The 13,673-nt window shown below is 29.3% G+C and overlaps 2 protein-coding genes across 4 annotated transcripts; both read right to left on the bottom strand.

Annotated features, from left to right (window-relative positions):
* Positions 1–1,332: 1,332 nt before the first annotated feature.
* Positions 1,333–4,002, bottom strand: LOC112728299 (glutathione S-transferase 1-like). 3 transcript variants are annotated; one of them, XM_025778377.3, is made up of 8 exons: positions 3,838–4,001; positions 3,610–3,666; positions 3,422–3,507; positions 2,862–2,933; positions 2,231–2,284; positions 2,053–2,121; positions 1,866–1,927; positions 1,333–1,741 (listed from the first exon to the last, which is right to left on the bottom strand). In XM_025778377.3, exons 1-8 carry the CDS (start codon positions 3,905–3,907, stop codon positions 1,597–1,599), a joined length of 615 nt encoding a protein of 204 aa, XP_025634162.1. In that variant the 5' UTR covers positions 3,908–4,001; the 3' UTR covers positions 1,333–1,596. The 3 variants fall into 3 exon arrangements, with proteins under 3 accessions (XP_025634162.1, XP_025634163.1, XP_025634165.1); XM_025778380.3 differs by having other exon boundaries at positions 1,690–1,741; positions 2,053–2,125; positions 3,838–4,000; XM_025778378.3 differs by lacking the exon at positions 2,053–2,121 and having other exon boundaries at positions 3,838–4,002.
* A 1,139-nt stretch (positions 4,003–5,141) lies between these two features.
* On the bottom strand, positions 5,142–9,995 carry LOC112728297 (ATP-dependent DNA helicase 2 subunit KU80). The gene is made up of 12 exons (XM_025778374.3): positions 9,687–9,995; positions 9,400–9,492; positions 9,226–9,277; positions 8,613–8,744; positions 7,810–8,213; positions 7,362–7,648; positions 7,065–7,260; positions 6,738–6,944; positions 6,207–6,374; positions 5,785–6,105; positions 5,525–5,655; positions 5,142–5,429 (listed from the first exon to the last, which is right to left on the bottom strand). Exons 1-12 carry the CDS (start codon positions 9,699–9,701, stop codon positions 5,372–5,374), a joined length of 2,064 nt encoding a protein of 687 aa, XP_025634159.1. The 5' UTR covers positions 9,702–9,995; the 3' UTR covers positions 5,142–5,371.
* Between the last annotated feature and the right edge of the window lie 3,678 nt (positions 9,996–13,673).

Genomic DNA, 13,673 nt, shown 5'->3' on the forward strand with positions numbered 1-13,673 from the left:
TCGAAAACAATTTTCCGGGTGTACTTTGATGTTTACAATCTTGTGTGTACTTTAGTCTATCCCAAATTCTATCAAGTGTACTTTTGTCTATTTACTTTATACTTTACCATATCAATATCAAACCGGTTAATACTCAAATTCGTCCCGAAAGATTACGCGATATTCATTTTCGTCCTCGAATGATTTTTTTAATCAAATTAGTCCCTGAAAGATAAAAAATAAGTCAAATTAGTCATTCTGTCAGTTAGGCGATGATGTGGCACGTTAAGTGCCACGTGGCAGGTCAACGCCACGGTCAACGCCACGGTCAACGCCACGTGGCAGGTCAACGCCACGTGGCAGGTCAGCGACACGTGGCACGCCACTGACACACGTGTCAGTTGACATGTAAAAAAGATTTTTATAGTCAAAATAATCCTTGAAAGTCCAGACGTAAGTCATTTTCATCCCTCAAATTTTAAAAATTAGTCAAACTAGTTCTTATATAAGTTTTTTTTATTTTTTCTTCATAATATTATATTTGAAATATTTTTTGATACTACTAATTTTAATAGAAATGTAATTGACAAACAAAACATTAGTAATTGTATCTTTTCTTCTTAAAAATTTTTTCCAATAAAATTATCTCTCTCCTTTAATTCTTCTCAAAATCTCTTATTCTTTTCTATTCTAAAACATTTTTCTTACATACATTTTACTGGAATATATATATATATACACTCAAAATTGAAATGTATGTATTTATTAACCTAAACAAAATTATATGCTCAAAATCAAAATTTATGTATGTTAACCTAAACAAAGTTATACCACTATTTTTTTTCTGCTACATATTTGTTTTTCCATTACGGTATTACTTACATATAGGATGTAATGATAGTGATACTTAGAGTCAAAATTTAAGAAGATCCACAAATTTTGACTCTAAGTATTACTATCATTACATTCTATACGTAAGTAATACCGTAATGGACAAAAAAAATGTAGAAAAAAAATAGTGGTATAACTTTGTTTAGTTTAACATACATAAATTTTGATTTCGAGCATATAACTTTGTTTAGGTTAATAAATACATAATATATGTATTTATTAACCTAAACAAAGTTATATGCTCGAAATCAAAATTTATGTATGTTAAACTAAACAAAGTTATATATATATATATATATTCTAGTAAAATGTATGTAAGAAAAATATTTTGGAATAGAAAAGAATAAGAGAGATTTTGAGAAGAATTAAAGGAAAGAGATAATTTTATTGGAAAAAATTTTTAAGAAGAAAAGATACAATTACTAATGTTTTGTTTGTCAATTACATTTCTATTAAAATTAGTAGTATCAAAAAATATTTCAAATATAATATTATGAAGAAAAAAAAAATTATATAAGGACTAGTTTGACTAATTTTTAAAATTTGAGGAATGAAAATGACTTACGTCTAGACTTTCAAGGATTATTTTGACTATAAAAATCTTTTTTACATGTCAAGTGACACGTGGTGTTGACCTGGGTATGCCACGTGTCGCTGACCTGCCACGTGGCACTTAACGTGCCACGTCATCGCCTGACTGACAGAAGGACTAATTTGACTTATTTTTTATCTTTCAGGGACTAATTTGATTAAAAAAATCATTCGAGGACGAAAATGAAGATCGCGTAATCTTTCAGGGACAATTTGAGTATTAACCCATATCAAACCTATTAACTGCTTGCATAATCTGTGGAGCCAAGAATACATCAGCCTGCACATTACAAGTTTTTTTTTCAAAAAGAAAAATTCAAAAAAAAAAAAAAAAAAAAACACTTTGTTAGATATGCATCTTTTAGTATGATATCTTTAATCTTTAAGAGCAACAAGAAGTGCACCATGTAGATATGTTCTCCTGTTGCATATTTTCCAGCAACATCCTTCTATAACTTCTCAAGAGCTGCACACACACACACACATATATATATATTGGTCAATTATAAGAAAAGATTTTGAAACAATTTCAAACTGCAAAGGACATGCCATATATACATATCTTAGTGTGGTAAAATTGTGCTTAATTACCCAAGAAACCTTTGTCAATCTTATATTGTGCCCACTGTTTTGTTTCAGCACCAAACATTTTCTCCATATCTTTCTATTAGGAAAAAGGAAATCAGATAAATGAAAAATGTCAAAAATTGCAAAAACATTTTGTGTGCATAGAGGCAATCCAAGCATTTCAAATGAAAAGAAGATATACCAAAGCACTAATCATATGATAAGGTTGAATGCTGGAGTTAATCATACTTGCTATCTGTGAAACAATACAGTATAAGCATTAGATGATACGAGGCCTCGATGATATGACCATGTAATAATGTAATAAATGCAGGTATATGAACGGTTATATCTCTATCACGTCTACTCATGCAAGATCATCTTTTGAAAAATGCTAAATTGAATTCTAGATCTTTTTGGTTATAGAAACTTTTATACCATGTCGTGAAACTACTTGTTCTAAAAGTTCAAGCTGATAGTAAGAGACACACAAATGGCTATATATCTAACATCATGCAAAATTCAACTATTATCCATTACAGATTGGATTACAGAATCAAGAACTAGTTGAAAATGCTTACAATGCATGGTTTTCTTGTTCCTTTATATATGTATTGCATTCTGTAGAAGCTATATATCAGAATATTTATAAGAAGGTTTTATTTATAATATTCTCTCTACTATAATAATTCTCAAGATGATTTGATTTGTTCCTATTGAATTCTTTTAGAAGATGCTAAACCAGTAGGCTTAAATGAAGTAATGAACATCGATTCAAGAAGCATTCATGTTAGTTGTTACTAATCGAAAATTTCAATCATACCAAAATTTACCTGAAGATTGAGAGCTCGGATCTGAGGATCAACTGGCAAAAGTGGCTTTTGAGTATACTTTTCCTCCAAATACTAATAAAAAAGGACGAAGCGGAAGACATTATTTTATTGTTTTGGTATAAATTTGAACAAAGAACACCAAACCATAATCAGTGACATGCATCAAAACGAAATTCAAGTATCAGAAAATTTTAATAATTTTCCCACTTAAGGGCCATCATTAAGCTTGATACAATAATGAATTTAATTTTGATGGCCAGTGCAAAATATTTTACATGTACATTTAATTACGTAATTCTACGTGAGCAAAAATAACTCATTTTCACGTTAACCGCGTGAATAGATGTCAAAAAAACGAATGTGATCGAACCACTGGGTAAGTATTATACTAATAGAGCATCAAAATTAAACTCTACAATGATATGACTGAGAAATCAACAGATTTCATTGTTTTCCTTCTCAAGATTTTAAAAGCAAAAAAACACTGAAAAAAACAGAAAATGAAAACAGAAACCACGCAACCAAGTATTTTTCTAACAAATTGCTAGCATTAAACATACCAGAAATATTGCATAAGAGTCTGAAACCACCACATGATCATCAGCTAATACCGGAACACAATGGAGAGGGTTCAATTTCTCAAACTCTGAAATTCAAGCATAGATTATTGATTCTAATTCAATACATTCAACAGTAAAAGTCAATTTTTTTTTCCTTTGATACACATGTACTCTAACTATGCATTCACCTGGACTAAACTGTTCCCCTTTTACAAGATCCACTGCTTTATACTCATAAGGAATCCCTATTCATTTCAGATCAATAGAGAAACCAAAATCAAATAAAGTCTACATTACTTGTCCCAAGTTAAATAAATAAATTCAAAGATTAGCATAGAGCTGCAATTTCTGAACTCTCTAGAAATAAAGAACATATTTTTAAGACAAATTTGCAAATCAAAATCCCAAAGCTTTACCTTTGAGGCACAAAGCAAAGCGGATACGCCATGAGCATGAGCTTAACCAATAAGAGTACAACACAATCATGGTAGTAGTAGTAGTAATGGAGAAACTGATTCCTAGTCAGCTACACTCCAATGGTAGATGCTAGATTAAGTAATTTACACTTGAATCTACTTTGCGGTGTTCTTTTTTGTTCTATATGGTCAAACATTTCTACTTTGACAAGTGTCACTGTGTCAAGCAGTTTGACCTTTGACTTATGACACGTGTGAAAATTTCTTATACATATGGATATGGTTGTGGACTAATCTCTACTGTATGAATAATAGATGTGTTTTTTTCTTTCTGCTCTCTTTTTTTAATATGTCTAACATAAGCTCGTTCAAATAGTAAGAATGATTTAATATTTAATATAATTGGACACCTCGACTAAATTGAGTAAATTGTTGCTTAATAAAATTAGATGAGATTGAAAAATAGAATCTATTAAAAATTTAATTGAAAATTAGTTAATGAATCAAGCCAATCTACAAGGAATTACAGTTTAATTAAACCCACGTGACACTGAATTTCATTAGATTGATTTTGTATCATGTAATTGCTTTTTTGCAAACACTATTTATGTATCAAAGTCAAATTTGCAAAAGTGACATTCTATGGGGTTTTTGCCTTTGGTGCAAAAATTCCATCAGTTTAACTAGTAGCTAACTAATCTAATTTAGATTTGTTGAGATTGAATAAACTTTAACATTGTATAAGTATGAGAGAAAAAATATCATATGAAAATGTTAGTTGTGTCTAAATTTAGCTATCATTAAAAAAACAGAGTATATTTTATAAAAAACTAATTAGATAAAAATTAGAAAGTTAAATAGTGTTAGTTCAAATATAAAACAAAAATAAAAAAATTAGTTACCAAATATTTCTCATATATAAATACTAGAAAAAAAAGACAAACTGATCCCTGACGGTCCACAAACATTTAAATAGTTGAGAATTTAAAAATACATTTAAGTTTCTAACCTTTTTAAAATCTGGACAAAATCTGGACACATCAACTCTGAACCTAATTTGTCTTATTTTAAAAACTCAAACTCTTCTATGTGTACATCCATATCAACCAAGTCAGTACAACAAGAGTCACATTTGATTTCTTTTGTTGGATCTGATAGACCAAATAAACATGAAGGATTGATATGCCCAAATTTTAAAATGGTCAGAAACCTAAATGTATTTTTAAATCTTCGAAAATTTAAATGTCTGGAAATCAAAATGTCAAAACCTATTTGTCATTTTCTCTAAATACTATTATTAACACTTTCTAAAATTGTGTTTAACTGTATTAAGGGATTTCAATAATAATAATATCTTAGTGAAATAGGGCAATAAGGGTTAAAAACTCTGTTTCTAATGAAGAAAATCAAGTGCAGTAATCTAAGGCTAGAGTACAAATAATATTTACAATGTATTGTTACAGTAGCCTAACAGAGATGCTTATACAAGAAAGAAAGGACCTAAATATTTCAACACATCCAGTTAAGTAATCATTCAAACTTTTGGCTGAGATTTGACTAAGAAACTTCTTGCTTCATCTTCAGTAACTTCACTGTAAAGTTAAACCAAATAACAAGTTATTGAAGAAGAAACATTGAATTTTAAATGGTCCAACCAAGAAAAAGATAAAAAAAGAAATCACAAAACCTGTCTGCAGCTTCTGATTTGGGGATCAAGGTGATTCCTTTTGAAGAAAGAGAATCACAGAAACCATGAAGGTTCTTCTCTTGACAGAAACTCCAAAGATCGCGAAGGAAATTGTTGAACTGTTTCGGTTCCTTCACAGAAAAAAAAAGTTATCATTGACTCCAAATACAACCAAGAGGAATAATAGAGGAATAAAAATTGGTTAGACATGGAAAGTCATGACTTGGCTCTATGTTGCAAAAGCGAGGAAGATAGATTACCTGCTCATTGATACATCCCTTGCGGAGCGCAGCTAAACATTCCAATGCTTTCGAATTGTTATCGCCTTCGTGGGAATCCTCTATGAGATCATGAATTTTATTTTTCATAGCATCAATTGCTTTTACAACCCAATCTGGATTATCTCTGCGCGCAAACATGGCTTCAAAATCTTGTACAGGAGTCAGATCTCCAATGTTGTCGACTTCAACATTTGACTTATCTTCAATGAGATTCGAAGCCAGAGCAGGTATTTCTCCTTTACTATTTTCCTCACTGGAACCATATCTTTCCTCTCTCAATAAACGCCTTGACTTTTTATGCTGTAAGACAGTTCAATTCAAACATGAAAGATATACAATGTTCGTATAATGTAAAAGAAGTTTGATGTTTTGTATAAACTAGGCACGAAAACACGTCTTACCCTCGGATTTTCCTTTAGTTCAAAAGACCGACGAAATTTTTCTATCACAGATTTGTTTTGTTGAAGGAGCTCATCATCAGGTTCTGTGATTTTCTTGAGCGTATCATCAAGAGGGGGTACTGCAGCATCTGCATGCTTTGACTTGAGCTCAAGATAGCGATAAAAGCGCTGAAAAGATATATGAACATTCTTATGTTAGCTTTATCTCAAGGTTACCTTCCATTTTTGGAGGTGCATATGCTAAATTTGAAATCTCTATTGTACCCTTCAAGTTCATCATGATGCTAACTTTTATACAATGGGGGTAATAGGTGATTGGCTCAGATAAGAAGGATAGCAAGGACAAAGCATTATCGAAAAATTCGGAAAATACAAATTCACAGCCCACAAGCAACAAACATTAGATAAAGAAATCCCATGTCATGAATATCAAAATCATAATATTCTTTAAAAAATAAATAAGAAAAAAAAAAGAGGGAATGAATGAAACACAGGAGATAAACTAGAAAACATAAGTGACGGAATTCATGCCTCTAGGACTGGATTTGGTGTAAAATCAGGTAGCAGAACTTCCTCTTTTCCTTGTGGTGCAAGATCAAGCATTTTTACCAAGTTAGCCGCGGCCTCTAGCTGTTGTTCATTTGGCTGTATCGGTGCAGGGAAATTACTGAAAGAAGGGAATTGAAACTCTCGCACATCCTCAGCAAAAGGTAGTACATTGAAGTATAACGAATCAGGCTGCACAGCATGACCATGCAACAAAGGAATAATTTCAAAACAAATCCAGAAATCATGTCAGTGGAAGTAGACCAATTAAAAAATAAATTAAAAAAATAAAAAGAGATGGAAAAAACGCACAATATTTTCCTTATCAGATAGATTGGGCGTCAGGACCCCAATGACGACATTCGCTTGTCCATGTCTCCAAACACAACGTAGTATTGCCACTTTATTCATTTCCTTCATAGCCCTTGCTAGCGAAGAAAGTGCAAGTGTGGCTTTTGTATTTCCTGTTTCAGCTACGAAGACATTGACATCTTTCATGTATTGGTGTCTTTATCGGATGGTTTAGGAGAAAAGAAAAGAAACAGAAGAAACAGAGTAAGAAAATCTCCATCGCCAAATTCAAATCAAATAAAGCATATACAATTTTACCTCAATACATTGGAGGAATCAGTAAATCCTAAAAGCTTCAGACCTTTTTCTGGTTTGAACTTAACAGCATCCCACTCAGCTTGGGATATGGGAACTATTTGAGGCCCATATCGATAACCTTTAATTCTTTGATCTGGCGGGACAACTTTATCAGGTTCTTGAGAACTCTTGTATTCATAATCCACTTTGACTTCATGTGTAGCAAATTTATCGGTTGAAGCAGCCTTATCAGAAAATTTCTTGAGAGTTGGAAACTTTTCTTCTGCTGTTTTCTTGTATACCAAAACCTGTTCAAAACTTCAGCATTCAATAATCATGTACATAAAAAGTTTGTAAGTGGCATAGGAACATTAATCACCAAAGTAATGAGATAATGAAAAAAACATGTCAAGAACATAATCTTTATCTGCATTGATGGGCACGGCCAATAGGGCTATGAATATCTCACCTTAATCCTCAGTTTTGGGCTTAATTCAAGATCCCCTTTAAAGATTGTGGATGGAGTTATATTTCGGGTTCTAAGAGCACCAAGCAAAGAAACTGGATTCTCCACATATGTTGACCTTGCAGAAGTTTCTGTTGAAAAAATACGTAACAGTTGATCGTTCTCGTCCATTATTTTCTTATTTGCATCTTGACTAAGCTTTCCTCTCAGAATTATACTTTCCATCCTCATACCATGGACGATCATTTGTTTAGCAATGGTGGTCACTTGTTCCTCTTTTGTTCCTTCAAATGGCTCTTTTATTGGACATTGTGCATTTGTAATAAGACATAGACGCTTCTTTCCCTTGTTAGTTTCTCCAAACTTTTTTATCAGCATATCCATGCCAACAATAATAGCATCAAGAACTAACATCACAGTCAAGGTATTCAAACCACAATATGGCAGTTAATCACTCAAAATCCACCAGCCAGAGTCAACTTACTGCTAGTGAAATGAATGAACTTTCAAAGTAATACTACAGCTGATATCGCTTCAATTTTATTAACAGAAACAGAATAGAGCTCAGGAAAAGATAAACTGAGTATATACCAATGTTTGGAGGTGGGGTTGAACAAATCAATAACAAGGCACAAGTGGTGCAGAATATTACACAGGACAAATCAGGAAAAATTTTACCATCTAAAGTCAAATAGTATGAATGTTTTAGTAAACGGTCAAAATGTTAGAGCATAAAATTCTTTCGTTAAATATATAAATAAATAATTAAAGCTTCCAACGTATAGAATCATGAACTTCATGGATACAATCACCATGTGTAGCTCCTCGAGGCAGTTGCTGTAGAGCCTCAACAATATCTCCCTCCACAACTTTAATATTTTTCAAAACCACAACATGTTGATATCCTCCAACTTCTTCCGTAAGTTCGTTATCAGTATCTGGGAAATTTCGACATAAACATGGGTGAGGAAGGCCTTTGAATCACTTCATGGAAAGAAAAAAATGAATTATCAAATCAAAGAAACGATTTGAAGGAAACTTCCATCAACCCATTTAATTGTAAGCATAATAGTAAAACTCCACGGGAAAAACAAACTCGGTACAGTGAATAAATCAGTGTGAAGATTCTACAAGAATGAGACTGAAACACAATAAACATTGCTACAAGATAATCAAATAAGAACCATGGACTTCTTAGTCTCCATTTTATCATCACAAATAACTAACATCTTTTGGTACAAGAAAACAATGTCACCATTCGATTCTTATTACCAACCCCAATTATGAGCAAAATACTGAATTGCTGTTATTCCTGCATTGCAATTTAGAACTTTATGCCATATGACATGATAATAAACACTAACTGAATGGTGATAATGGTGCATTGTAGGTTTGCATCATAAGGGTCAAAGAGAGCACCTTCTGTTCCAAATAAGACAACACCCACTTCATCATATTTGGTAAAGATCAGCTGCACACTCATCAAAAGAAGGGGGAAAAGGTCATTTTAATGTTACAGGTTTCAGCTCTTTGAAGACAAACATCAAACACAAGGTGGGCAAGGAATGACAAAGGAGAAATAAATATAGCAACCTTCTTTTCCACAAGCATGGAACAAACTTTTTCAATTTCAGGAATAACAGAGTGCATGGATGGCCCCACATCCAGCAGCAAAACCAAAGCTTCCTGCATTTGATTACAGCATTTACAAGAAAATATACATCTATGCATTCAAAAATAGTGAAAAGTTTAAATTTTTTAAAATGGGGTATTAGGCTTTTCAGTTGGTATAGATTATAGAAGAAAAACCCTAAAATCCTTATAGTGTTGGGGAATGAAAACGGGAAGAAAAATTGAAAACAAGAGAGAAAAGATGGAACCTTGTTTCGAGCCATGGAGAAGAAGAGAAAAAGAATCAAGCTTGCAGAAGAAGGCGTTGAGTTTGAGATGAATGATTCCTCTTCCGGTTTTTTCTTTGTTCCCGCTTCAATATATTTATGAGAAATCACCGATTTAAAATAAAAATAAATAAAACTTTTCGTAGATGTTTTGGGCTTATATTATTATTTTATTGACGGTATAACTGTATGGGCAGTGCTAGGGTGCTGAAGTAAATTTTTTTTAGCATGGCTGAAACGAGGTGTCAATAAGATGAGTTATACGCGTGGTATTATTTTACTTACAAGTGTAGATAAAGATTGAGAGAGTAGCAGCAAGTATAAGATTGTGTCAGTTTGTGTTGGATTAATTATTTAATAAAGTATTAAAGTATATTAATTTAGAAGTATGAACACATAATTAACAAAGATAATATTTTTGTCTGTTTTTGTTGATAATGGATATGGGCATGTTGTTTTTTTTTTTCAGGTGGGCTATTGTGAGAATTTATACTTTGAACAAAAAATTATTTTGGGTTGGGATAATAATAATAATAATAATAATAATAATATTTCACTCTCTTTTTCTAAAAGATATTAAAATAATATTTTTTTTCTTTTTATTTGTAAAATATATATATATATATTTTATAGTTTTTAAAAAACTCTCTCTTTAATCTATTTTAAATTTTTTGTATTAATTAATATTAATTTTATCCATTTTTCAAAAAAAAAATAAATTATTTTTATAAAAATACTCTTTAGCAAAAAATTTATTTTTTGTCATTAAATTTTGCTTATTAAAATACTATTCAATAAATTTTTTTTAATTAAATTATTTTTCAAAGATACTTTTTAATAATTTTTTAATTATTAAATTATAATTTAATAGGGATTACGTTTTAGGATTTATCATTTTAGGTTAGTAGGATTTATAATTTAAGATTTGAAATTTAGAGTTTCTGATATAAAATAATGATTGAAATAAGAGATTGAATAATAAATATTTAAAAGTTATCTTTTTTAAATAGTCATGTAAACAAATTTATTTTCATACTGTGTACATATCATAAATAAAATATTTTATTTTTTATAATTAACATTATATATTTTCATGTTAACAATAAATAATAATAAAAATAATATGATACTGTACAAAAGATAAATAGTATATTGATATATTTTTTATCTTAATAATAAAAAATAATGAATATGTTATGCTACTGTACAAATGGTAAATAAAATATTTAATTTTTCATGTTTAATATTAAAGTACTCTATGTTAGTAATAAATAATAATAAAATTACTGTAACAAAGTACACATAACAAATTAATTATATATTTTTTATGTTAATAATAAATTAAATATTATATTTTAAGATAATTTTAATGATAAATATAATGCACAACTATTATAATTACAAATTTTAATTAAGCTAAACTTTTTTGATGGTGTAAAATATAATTTATTAAATTATACAACAATTTATATTTTGATACTGTAATTGCACTAAGAAAACTAGAAATTTATCTAATGTTGCTAAGCCAATTCTTAGGACAAGGGTTTAGGGTCTTAGTTGAAGGTTTAGAGTTAGTCAATTTATCTAATGTAAATTTTCATAATTAAATTCTAATTATATGATCCTAAATTTTAGATTCTAAACCTTAAATGTTTCACACTCAGATATCTAATCCGATAATCATAAATAAAAATTTTTTTAGTAAAATTATTTTTCGATATCAATATATATTAACAGTTATACATATTAACAGTGGTAATATTTTTTTTATCTAATGTTAAAATAATATATATTGATATCGAAAAATTAATAATAAAAAATAAAAAAATAATTTTTAACAAAAATTTTAATAAAATCACCATTTAATAATTAAAAATTATTGAAAAGTATCTTAGAAAAAATAATTCAATTATTAATTTTTTTAAATATTTTAATAAAAATATAATTTAATTAATAAAAAATAATTTATTAAACGATATTTTGGTAAGTAAAATTTAATGACAAAAAATAAATTTTTGTTAAAGAGTATTTTTGTAAAAAAAATTATTTTTTTTAAAAAATAGATAAAGTTAACATTAATTAATACAAAAAATTTAAAATAGATTAAAAGAGAATTTTTTAAAAATTATAAGAGAATAAAATATATATTTTATAAATAAAAAAATAAATATTATTTTAATATTTTTTAAAGGAGAGGAGTGAAATTTGTTATCATTATTATTATTATTATTATTATTATTATTATTATTATTATTATTATTATTATTATTATTATTATTATTATTATTATTATTCCAACCCAAAAGAAAGGCATGCCCATACCCATTATCAACAAAAACAGACAAAAATATTATCTTTTTTAATTATGTGTTCATGCTTCTAAATTAATATACTTTATTAAATAATTAATCTAACACAAGCCGACACAATCTTACACCCGCTGCTACTATCTCAGTCTTTATCTACACTTGCAAGTAAATAATTCATCTTGTTGACTCATTTCAGTGGATGTTAAAAAAATTTGGAAACATTTCAAGTGTACCGGGAAGTACCGGTGCACCAGCTGTTTCAACTGTTGATTTCAATTAATATATATTATATATATTTTTTATAATTCAGATCAACGGTTAAAATAATTGGAGTACCGGTACTTTCGATGCACTTGAAATATTTCCAAAAAAATTTATTTCAGCACCATAGTATTGCCCTAATTGTATAAGTCCATAAGATTATTGTAATGAGGCATGAGGTAAATGTCCATTAATGTTTTGGCGGCTAACTTTTTTAAATGAAAAGTTTAGACTATTAAAAGAAGATTGAAGTTAATTGCATCTGAAATTTTAACTTTTGGACGCCTATAAATAGAGTCTGATATGAAGAATAATATACATCAATAATAACAAACATTCTCTCTCTTTATACTGAATACTTCTCTCTCTTTATATATATATATATATATATATATATATATATATATATATATATATATTACAATATATAATATTAGTAAATACATATATAAATTATTATTATTGAGCTAATTATATTAATATTAGAGTCTTCTATTTACATATCTTTATTTTATATTTAGTACATCTTCTTTATTTATTTTACAACACATTATCAGCACGAGACTCTGATCAAATTTTAGGAAGACTCAAGTAACAAATTTTCATTATGTCAATGTTCTCTCATCTTGAATTTAATGCTCTTGATATATCTGGAAATAACTATTTATCATGAAAATTAGATGTTGAAATCCATCTTGATTCAATGGATTTTGGAGATACCATTAAAACTAAAAATAATGCATTCCAAAAAGATAAAGTCAAAGTCATGATTTTCCTTCGTCATCATCTTGACGAAGGATTGAAAAATAAATATCTCACAATAAAATATCATGCAGATCTGTGGAAATACCTTGAAAAAAGATATAATAATCAAAAGACGGTGATACTTTCTCAAACCTGATATGTTAAAGAAAACTTTCTCAATCTTCCATGCCTCGAATGTGCTCCTGCAGCAGTAGTATCGAGAAAAAGGATTTAAAAAATATTATGAGTTAATTTCTTACCTTCTTGTTACTGAACGCAACAATGAATTGCTTTTAAGAAATCATGAAGCGCGTCCAGCTGGCGACGCATCATTTCCTTAAACAAATGCAGCAAATCATTACCACAAAAGAGGTAAGTGGCAAGGTTTTGGTAACAAGAAAAATTATTGGAAGGAAAAGGAATTATGTTCACAAGAAAGGATCTCACCAGAAGTGGGATAAAGAAATAAACAATGGACAAAATAAATTAATTGAGGATAAATGCTTTCGTTGTGGTGGAAAGGGCCATTGGTCACATACCTGTTATATCCTAAGGCATCTAGTCGATCTTTATCAAATATCTTTGAAAAAAGACGACAAAGAAAAAGAAACAAATTTCGTTTCAAATGATGCTGTTGAGAATTCCACCGCTCATT

This window comes from Arachis hypogaea, chromosome 12 (assembly GCF_003086295.3).
Source record: "Arachis hypogaea cultivar Tifrunner chromosome 12, arahy.Tifrunner.gnm2.J5K5, whole genome shotgun sequence".
Lineage (NCBI taxonomy): Eukaryota > Viridiplantae > Streptophyta > Magnoliopsida > Fabales > Fabaceae > Arachis > Arachis hypogaea.

Excerpts from the sequence above, each read along its gene's own strand:
- LOC112728299 (XM_025778377.3), bottom strand. The coding sequence starts at position 3,907 with ATGATTGTGTTGTACTCTTATTGGTTAAGCTCATGCTCATGGCGTATC. Across the intron at positions 3,508-3,609 it reads AGGGGAACAGTTTAGTCCAG|AGTTTGAGAAATTGAACCCT; the intron begins GTGAATGCATAG and ends CTTGAATTTCAG. Across the intron at positions 2,122-2,230 it reads ATCATATGATTAGTGCTTTG|ATATGGAGAAAATGTTTGGT; the intron begins GTATATCTTCTT and ends CCTAATAGAAAG.
- LOC112728297 (XM_025778374.3), bottom strand. Across the intron at positions 8,214-8,612 it reads AGGAGCTACACATGGTGATT|TTCTTGATGCTATTATTGTT; the intron begins GTATCCATGAAG and ends CTGTGATGTTAG. Across the intron at positions 6,945-7,064 it reads TATCTGATAAGGAAAATATT|CCTGATTCGTTATACTTCAA; the intron begins GTGCGTTTTTTC and ends CATGCTGTGCAG.